The 9,602-nt window shown below is 52.1% G+C and overlaps 1 protein-coding gene across 2 annotated transcripts; it reads right to left on the reverse strand.

The window, feature by feature from the left end:
• Positions 1-6,966: 6,966 nt before the first annotated feature.
• On the reverse strand, positions 6,967-8,392 carry RETN (resistin). 2 transcript variants are annotated; one of them, XM_033197762.1, is made up of 4 exons: positions 8,233-8,392; positions 7,908-8,035; positions 7,455-7,532; positions 6,967-7,304 (listed from the first exon to the last, which is right to left on the reverse strand). In XM_033197762.1, exons 2-4 carry the CDS (start codon positions 8,023-8,025, stop codon positions 7,069-7,071), a joined length of 432 nt encoding a protein of 143 aa, XP_033053653.1. In that variant the 5' UTR covers positions 8,026-8,035; positions 8,233-8,392; the 3' UTR covers positions 6,967-7,068. The 2 variants fall into 2 exon arrangements, with proteins under 2 accessions (XP_033053653.1, XP_033053654.1); XM_033197763.1 differs by having other exon boundaries at positions 6,967-7,199; positions 8,233-8,390.
• Between the last annotated feature and the right edge of the window lie 1,210 nt (positions 8,393-9,602).

Genomic DNA, 9,602 nt, shown 5'->3' on the forward strand with positions numbered 1-9,602 from the left:
ACTTTTCGGGTAAGAGCCACCAGGCTTGGAGACAGGACCCCTGGGTCCCCCCACACCTTCCTCCCCCAGCCTCAGCTCCACCCCCAAGAAGTTCTACTTCTACAAGTCCCCGTGGGGGAAAAGCACAGATGTGAGGCAACAGGACCTAACCACTGGAACACCACAGCCACCTCTGGGACTGAGGACAGACCCACATCCTTCCCTCCCTCCCCAAATCCCCTGCTTTTATACAATCCTGGAGGAGGCCAGGCGCGGTGGCTCACGCCTGTAATCCCAGCACTTTGGGAGGCTGAGGTGGGTGGATCACCTGAGGTCAGGAGTTCGAATCCAGCCTGGCCAACATGGTGAAATCCCGTCTCTACTAAAAATACAAAAATTAGCTGGGCGTGATGGTGGGCACCTGTAATCCCAGCTACTCAGGAGGCTGAGGCAGAAGAATCACTTGAACCCAGGAGGCAGAGGCTGCATTGCACTCCAGCCTCGGTGACAAGAGCAAAAACTCTGTCTCAAAAAAAATAAAAAAATAAAAAACCTGGAGGAACAGTTTCCTTTGCACCTGGAAACTCCAGGTTTCTCATTCTCATCCATCCATCTGCTCATCTACCCAGATTATCTCTCTCTCTTTCTCTCTCTCTCTGTCTCACACACATACACACACACACAGGTCTGCACACGGACACACATCCCAAACTCATTTGCATACTATTTGCATTGTGATACTCAGAAAAATAGACACAGGCATGTGTTCACATGCCCACAACTCTATCTAGAAAGTGTCTTAGTTCACTTTGTGTTTACCTGATCTTGAAAACTGGGATTACAAAAGGCACAAAGTAGCTGGGTATGGTGGCTCACTCTATAGTCCCAGCTACCCAGGAGGCTGAGGTTGGAGGATCATTTGAGGTCAGGAGTTTGAGACCAGTGTGAGCAACATAGCAAGACCCTGTCTCTTAAAAAAAAAAAAAAAAAAAAAAGTTTTTTTAATAATTTTTTTTGAGACAAGGTTTCGCTCTGTTGCCCAGGCTGGAGTGCAGCAGCACAATCACGGCTCACTGCAGCTTTGACCTCCCTGGTTCAAGTAATCCTTCTGCCTCAGCTTCCCAAGTAGCTCAAATTAGAGGTAGGCACTACTCCACCTGGCTAATTTTTCTCCTTCTTTGAGATAGAGTTTTGCTCTTGTCACTCAAGCTGGAGTGCAATGGCGCCATCTCAGCTCACTGCAACCTCCGCCTCCCAGGTTCAAGTCATTCTCCTGCCTCAGCCTCCCAAGTAGCTGGGATTACAGGTATGCACCACCACGCCCGGCTAATTTTGTAGTTTCAGTAGAGACGGGGTTTCACCATGTTGGTCAGGCTGGTCTCGAACTCCTGACCTCACGTGATCCACCCGTCTCGGCCTCCCAAAGTGCTAGGATTACAGGCATGAGCCACCGTGCCCGGTCTAATTTTTCTTATTTTTTGAAGAGATGAGGGTCTCACTATGTTGTCCAGGCTGGTCTTGATCTCCTGAGTTCAACTGATCCTCCAGCCTTGGTCTCCCAAAGTGCAGGGATTACAGGCATGCATTTTTATTTTTATTTTTTTCTGGCCGGGTGCGGTGGCTCATGCCTGTACTCTCAGCAGTTTGGGAGGTCGAGGTGGGTGGATCACTTGAGGTCGGGAGTTCGAGACCAGCCTGGCCAACATGGTGAAACCTGTGTCTACTAAAAATACAAAAAAAAAAAAAAAAAAAAATTAGCTGGGTGTAGTGATGGGCACCTGTATCCCAGCTGCTCCTGAGGCTGAGGCACGAGAGTCTCTTTTTTTTTTTTTTTTTTTTGAGACGGAGTCTTGCTCTGCCACCTAGGCTGGAGTGCAGTGGCCGGATCTCAGCTCACTGCAAGCTCCGCCTCCCGGGTTTATGCCATTCTCCTGCCTCAGCCTCCCGAGTAGCTGGGACTACAGGCGCCCGCCACCTCACCCGGCTAGTTTTTTGTATTTTTTTTTTTTTTTTTTTTTTGAGGCGGAGTCTCGCTCTGTCGCCTGGACTGGAGTGCAGTGGCCGATCTCAGCTCACTGCAAGCTCCATCTCCCAGGTTTACGCCATTCTCCTGCCTCAGCCTCCCGAGTAGCTGGGACTACAGGCGCCGCCACCTCGCCCGGCTAGTTTTTGTATTTTTAGTAGAGGCGGGGTTTCACCGTGTTAGCCAGGATGGTCTCGATCTCCTGACCTCGTGATCCGCCCGTCTCGGCCTCCCAAAGTGCTGGGATTACAGGCTTGAGCCACCGCGCCCGGCCAGTTTTTTGTATTTTTAAGTAGAGACAGGGTTTCACCGTATTAGCCAGGATGGTCTCGATCTCCTGACCTCGTGATCCGCCCGTCTCGGCCTCCCAAAGTGCTGGGATTACAGGCTTGAGCCACCGCGCCCGGCCTGAGAGTCTCTTGAACCTGGGAGGCAGAGGTTGCAGTGAGCTGAGATCACGCCATTGCACTCCAGCCTGGGCGACAGAGGGAGACTCTGTTTAAAATAAATAAATGAAAATAAAATTTCTAGCAGCCACATTAAAAGGCTAAAAAGAGATCAACTAAAAGAATGTCAATATTTGAAAAAAATGCTAATACTATTTTTATTAACATAATATACCCAAACTATGATCATTTCAGCATGTAGGTAATATTTTTAAATGATTAATGAGCTAATTTGCATTCCTTTTTTGGCACAAAGCCTTCGAAATCAAATGTGTATAGACTGAGCACCTCAATTTAGACTAGCTACCTTTTGAGTGCTCAAGGTTGCTGATGGACGATGCAGGTCTTGAGAATTTTAGTTTTCTCCCTTTTAGGTTAAAAAAAAAAAAAAATGGCTGGGGGCCGTGACTCACGCCTGTAATCCCAACACTTTGGGAGTCTGAGGCGAGGGGATCACCTAAGGTCAGGAGTTCGAGACCAGCCTGACCAATATGATGAAACCCCATCTCTACTAAAACTGCAAAAATTAACTGGGTGTGGTGGCAGGCGCCTGTAATCCTAGTCACTCGGGAGGCTGAGACAGGAGAATCACTTGAACCCGGGAGGTGGAGGTTGCAGTGAGCTGAGATCGTGCCACTGCACTCCAGCCTGGGCAACAAGAGCAAAACTCTGTCTCCAAAAAAAAAAAAAAAAAAAAGGAAAGAAAGAAAAGAAAAAAAAACAAGTATAAGACTCTCTGTCTTATGTGCAGAAAGTGATGATGCTTTGGTTTAAAATATGTGGTGAAATTTGAGACAACTTGAATGTTGAGAAATGAGCGTCGAGATCTGGTGAGGAAAATTTTGTTTCTTACAGTATTGCCAAATCCTGTGTCTCCAAGAAAGATCAATTTAATAATGACTTCATGCCAGCTCCTCTATTTGATCTTAGAAAGAAGCCAGTTACTGAGCTATAGGACCGCCTTCTAATGGAGTAGACGGACCAATTGGATGTGAGCTCTACCTTGATGGACAGGTGCAGGGGGTGGAGCCACAGCGTTGCACATTTCCCGGGCTTGGGTGGGGCTGAGACCGGGTTCTAGGCTCTGGACTTCCTTTGAGAAAAAGGCCACGCTAAACCAGAGGCCCACAAGCAATCATGTCTTGTGAGAAACATCTGTAAAGCTGCCTGACCAGCACCTATCCCTTTCATAGGGAATATTCTCAATTTTCTTGTAAGAAAGAAAATGTGTCCTAGGTCCAACCAGCCATAAACTAGGGATTGGTTTACAGTGGACAAATGATCTAGACCCAGCCAATCAGAGTCTAAGATTGGGCAGAGAGGCGGGCATGTGAGCAAGACCCAGCCAATGAAACTCTGATCTGGGACTTTTATTGGTTTAACTAGCGGGAAGAAAGCATTCTCTTTTTTTCCCCAGCGCTCACTAGGGCTACCACAATGGGAGGATGTAATGGGAGCTGTGACAGGGAAGAATCTACTTGAGAGTGAAGGCAGTGCTGAGAAAATCAGACCCTAGAGGAAGTCTGGGTCCTGGAGACATCATTTGAGACCCTGGTTCCAAGCCATACCTGAACCTGTTGTTCTAACCCTGGGTTTGTCAGTCGCACAAACAAGAAACTTCCTTTTAGTTTTGCCCAAACTAGTCTGAAGTAGGGTCTGTTGTACTTGCAAGCAGAAGAATCTCGCATTGGCTGGGCTCTGTGGCTCACGCCTGTAATACCAGCACTTTGGAAGGCCGAGGCAGGCGGATTACTTTAGGTCAGGAATTTGAGACCAGCCTGACCAAAATGGCAAAATGCCCGTGTCTACTAAAAATACAAAAATTAGCCAGGAGTGGTGGCGGGCACCTGCAATCCCAACTACTCAGGAGGCTGAGGCAGGAGAATCACTTGAACTTGGAGGTGGAGGTTGCAGTGAGCTGAGATCATGCCACAGTACTCCAGCCTGGACAACAGAATAAGACTCCATCTCGAAAAGGAAGAAGGAGAAGGAGAAGAAGAGGAGGAAGAGGAAGGAGGAGGAGGAGGAGGAGGAGGAAAAGGATCACCTTGCCGACCACAGGGGGTCTAGGCATTAGCTATTGAGGAAATGGAGGCTCTAATAGGGCGCTTGCCTGTCCACATCACCTGGGCAGGTATGACCTCCAAGTCTGCAGTCTGGGGCAGGAGAATGTCTGTGATGTCTATGTTGGAATTGAGGAACCTGAAGAGATCCCTCTTAGGATCCAGATACAGGACTATTGGATGGGGATTTGAGACAAATAGTTCTGGGGACAATGGAGTATCCCCACCCATAACACACACACAAAGCAGTGAGGAGCAGGAACACACACAAGGCACTAGACTCACCCTCTCTGGCCCTGACCACACTTCTGACTCAGTGGTCCCGCCCTACCCCCATGACCACAGTGGAGTCAGGAGAGAATCCCTGGGCTGGAGTCTGGGTGGGGTCCCTGGCACCAGAAGTGGCTGTAATCTCTGCTCATGGCCATCAGCATCAGACAGGAGGCTGGACCATCACAGGGGGTGGGTGGCAGTGGGAGGAGACTCCAAAACATCCTGAAAACCAGAACCTCCCTCTATCATCTATTGTCCAGCTGTGACTTTTGAGTCTGGGGTCGCTTTCAAGACTAGGTGCTAGGAATTCTGAAGCCTGTGGTGGCAAATCAGGGACTGGATGGCAAGACTCCTGGGTCAGGCTTCCTGTAGAACTGGACCCTGAATCACCCGAATTTGTGCCCTCAGGGAGCTGGGGCAGGGGATGTTGGAGGTTTTGTCCTTTAGAACAGGGGTCCTCAACCACCAGGCATTGGGAACTGTGCCAAACAGCAGGAGGTGAGTGGTGGGCGAGCGAGAGAAGCTTCATCTGTATTTACAGCCACTCCCCATCGCTCAGATTACCGCCTGAGCTCCACCTCCTGTCAGATCAGCGGCAGCATTAGATTCTCGTAGGAGCAAGAATCCCATTGCGACCTGCGCATTTGAGGGATCTTTCTCACTCCTTATGAGAATCGAATGCCTGATGATCTGTCACTGTCTCCCATCACCCCCAGATGGGACTGTCTAGCTGCAGGAGAACAAAGTTCGAGACCAGCCTGGCCAACATGGTGAAACCCACTCTCTACTAAAAATACAAAAATTAGCCGGGTGTGGTGGCAGGCACCTGTAATCCCAGCTACTTGGGAGGCTGAGGCAGGAAAATCGCTTGAACCTGGGAGGCAGAGGTTGCAGTGAGCCGAGATTGTGCCACTGCACTCCAGCCTGGGTGCCAGAGTGAGAAGACCCTGTCTCAAAAATAAAAATTAAAAAATAGGCCGGGCGCAGTGGCTCATGCCTGTAATCTCAGCACTTTGGGAGGCTGAGGCAGGTGAATTACTTGAGGCCAGGAGTTCAAGACCAACCTAGCCAACATGGTAAAACTTCTTCTCTACTAAAAATACAAAAATTAGCCAGGCATGGTGATGAGCACCTGTAGTCCCAGCTATTTGGGAGGCTGAGGCAGGAGAATCGCTTGAACTCAGGAGGCAGAGGTTGTGGTGAGCCGAGATCGCACCACTGCAATCCAGCCTGGGTGACAGAGCGAGACCCTGTCTCAAAAAGAAGGAAAGGAAAGGGAAGGGGAGGGGAGGGGAGGGGAGGGAGAGGAGGAGGAGGATGGGAGGGGAGGGAAGAGGAGTAGAGGGAAAGGAAGGGAAAGGGAAGGGGAGGGGAGGGGAGGGGAAAGGGAGGAGAGGGGAGGGAGAGGAAGATGAGGAGGGGAGGGGAGGGAAGAGGAGGAGAGGGAAAGGGAGGGGAGGAGAGGGAAAGGGAGGGAAAGGGAGGGGAGGGGAGGGAGAGGAAGGGAAGGGGAGAAACGAAACCCTGGAGAGATCTAGGAGCAGACAAGTCCCCTGCTCTGTGTTTTCATAATCTAGTGTCCAGGAGGGGGTAAGCACCCTGTGTGTCTCTGGTTCTAACTACTCACAACTGCACTTGCCTGTGTGAAAACGTGAACTTGTGATGACACGTGACATCAGGTAACTCAACTTTGCCTGTGCCTTGGGGGTTCCTCCTTGCAGGTAGGTAGTGAGGGGTACATGTTCCAGCTCTGGGCTGAGACATGATTCAGGGGTCTACCCTGACCTGGGGCTCCTGGAGTCTTGGGGCCCTGGAGGGTCCCCATCCACTGCCCACACTGACACAGGTCCTAGATGAAGCCTCATTATGAGGACAGGGGGAAAATGACCCAGCCACTTCCTGGGGAGGTCGGAGACCCCAGAGTGAGCTTCAAGGTAGCCTCAAAGGTGAGAAGTCCCCTCTTGAAGGCGGCCATGAGCCTTGCGTGGGTGGGGACGTCACTAGAAGAAGCTCAGGCTCTATCTTCGGAGGAAGCAGTTGGAGACCCCATAGGAGGAAGGGAGATGGGGCAGTAGAAAGTCGCGGTCTCCCCGCCCCCTCCAGCAACTGCGCGCCCCACTCTTCTTGGAGACGCTAGATCAGTCCCTCCGGACCTACTAAAGAAACCACGCAGGGCTCAGATCCGCTCCATCATCATCATCTCCAGGTTTATTTCCAGCTTCCCCCCAATCCGTCCGGACCTGTAACCACCTCCGCCTGCTCTGTGCACGCGCTGCGCGCGACCTTAGGGCTGCAGACGACAGCAGCGCGCTCCGGTCCAGTCCATGCCCGCGCACTGGCAGTGACATGTGGTCTCGGCGCGCACATCCCACGAGCCACAGGCGGAGCCACAAGTGCAACCGGTGACGGCGAAACCTGCAGCCCGGAGCAGAGGAGCTTGGACTCTGAGCTGGGAGGCTGAGGGTGGGAGCGGGGGGCTGGGGATGCGGACGGCTGGAGGCTCCAACCACGGAGTGGGCACTGGAGGCAGGGAGTGAGGGTGGACACCAGAGTCCAGATGGTGGGCAGAGAAGGCTGGGAGTCAGGACGAGGATCCTAGGGGAGTAGAGGCTAGACATGGGGAACGTGGTGGGGAGGCGGCATTCCCAGGGGACTTGGAACAGCACTCACCTCGGGGGCAAGTAGCCAGGTCCCCCCTGGAGGTGACGCTCTGGCACTCCAGGCCAATGCTCCTTATTGCCCTAAATACTGGGGGGCAGGAGGGAAGGAGAGAGGAGGGGCTGTGAGGCCAAACGGCCCCTCCCCCATCTTCCCGCTACTTTCCTCCTGTTCGTTTGGAGCTAGATACCGGCATAGGAGCTCACTGGCTTCCAGGACCCTGTCTTGAGTTGGGTGTTTTGGAGTAAGGGAAGGTTTAGGGTGAGAGCGGGGATTGGGTTTGGAGCTGTAGATAAGGTGAGAACAGTCGGAGGGGTTAGGAGTGGAGCTGGGGTTGAATTTGTGATCTGGTTGGATTTGAGGATGAGATTTGGTGAGCGCTGGGGCTGGGTTGGAGTCAGGTCTATGCCAGGAATCGGTGAGGTCTCTGAGAACCTTGGGGAGCTTGCCTCTGGGGGTCCTCACCTAGGGAGCTGGCGCCCTCCTGAATCTTCTCACTGATGGCTTCTTCCATGGAGCACAGGGTCTTGCTAGACACCAGCAGCCCCAGGACAGGGAAGAGGAGGAGACAGAGAGCTTTCATCCTGCAGGCGCTGAAAGAAGGAACCAAGAGACCCACAGCTGGCTCAGCCCCGCCCACGTGGGGAGGATCCGGCCCCTGGAGGGAGTGGGATCTGGACCCCTGTCCCCGGACCCCTGTCCCCCACCGTGGGGTCAGGGATGGAGGCTCAGCTTTGACCGCAGCCTCTCCGCTGGTGCCATGGCAAGGCCAGGAGCAGCTGTCACTTACCCTCTCGGTGGACTCAGCTAACCAAATCTGGCACACGAATTCTTGCACCGCAGCTCTTTCTTTGAGGCCTCTGGGGGTGGGGCTTCCTGTCTTGGCTAATAAGTCCCGGGGCCCCCAACCCTCCGGTCCCACATCCGGGACCAAGAGGAAGCCCCTGAGCAGACCATAAGGGCTGGAGGAGGGAGGGAGCCTCTCCGCTTCCAATAGGGCCTCCCTCTTCATGTCCAGAGACTGGTCAGGAGGTGGTGCCCCAGGGATAATGCCAGGGGCTGTGGTCTGAGGAACAACTAGTGAAGCAGTTTTGCATGCAAGGTGGCTGATGCAAACATGACAAAAATAATGTCTCTTGCTGGGCATGGTGGGGACAAGCACTTGTATTCCCAGCTACTCAGGAGGCTGAGGTGAGAGAATCGCTTGAGCCTAGGAGTTCGAAGCTACAGTGAGCTATGATCACACCACTGCACTCCAGCCTGGGCAACAGAGCAAGACCACTTCTCTAAAATAGTAATAATAATTATGTCCCTGGGTGAGAATAACATACCACATTCATACCCAAATGCCTATTAGCAATAGAACTGGTAAATAAAATCATGGTTTGTGGCCGGTGGCTCATGTCTGTAATCCCAGCACTTTGGAAGGCCAAGGCAGGCGGATCACTTGAGATCTGGAGTTTGAGACCAACCTGGCCAACATGATGGAATCCTGTCTCCATTAGACATACAAAAATTAACTGGGCATGGTGGTGTGTGCCTGTAATCCCAGCTACTTGGGAGACTGAGGGAGGAGAATCACTTGAACCGGGAGGCAGAGGTTGCAGCGAGCCGAGATCACACCCCTGCGCTCCATCCTGGATGACTAGCTTGGGCAACACAGCAAGACTCCATCTCAAAAACAAAGAAAGGAAAATCACGGTTTGGCCGGGCGCAGTGGCTCACGCCTGTAATCCCAGCACTTTGGGAGGCCGAGACGGGCGGATCACAAGGTCAGGAGATCGAGACCATCTTGGCTAACACGGTGAAGCCCTGTCTCTACTAAAAATACAAAAAATTAGCCAGGGGTGGTGGCGGGCGCCTGTAGTCCCAGCTCCTCAGGAGGCTGAGGCAGGAGAATGGCGTGAACCTGGGAGGCAGAGCTTGCAGTGAGCAGAGATTGCGCCACTGCACTCCAGCCTGGGCGACACAGCGAGACTCCGTCTAAAAAAAAAAAAAAAATCATAGTTTATTCCATCAATGGCATCACCTACAACAGAAGTTGGAAAGCCATTGCCTGTGGGCCCAGGTCCAGCTCATGTTTCTTCTTGAACCACCCATGAGCTAGGAACGGTTATGACATTTTTGTTTGTTCTTTGTCTCCAATACAATGGGATTTTT

The sequence above is a fragment of the Trachypithecus francoisi genome, unplaced genomic scaffold (assembly GCF_009764315.1).
Source record: "Trachypithecus francoisi isolate TF-2019V2 unplaced genomic scaffold, Tfra_2.0 Lachesis_group5, whole genome shotgun sequence".
Lineage (NCBI taxonomy): Eukaryota > Metazoa > Chordata > Mammalia > Primates > Cercopithecidae > Trachypithecus > Trachypithecus francoisi.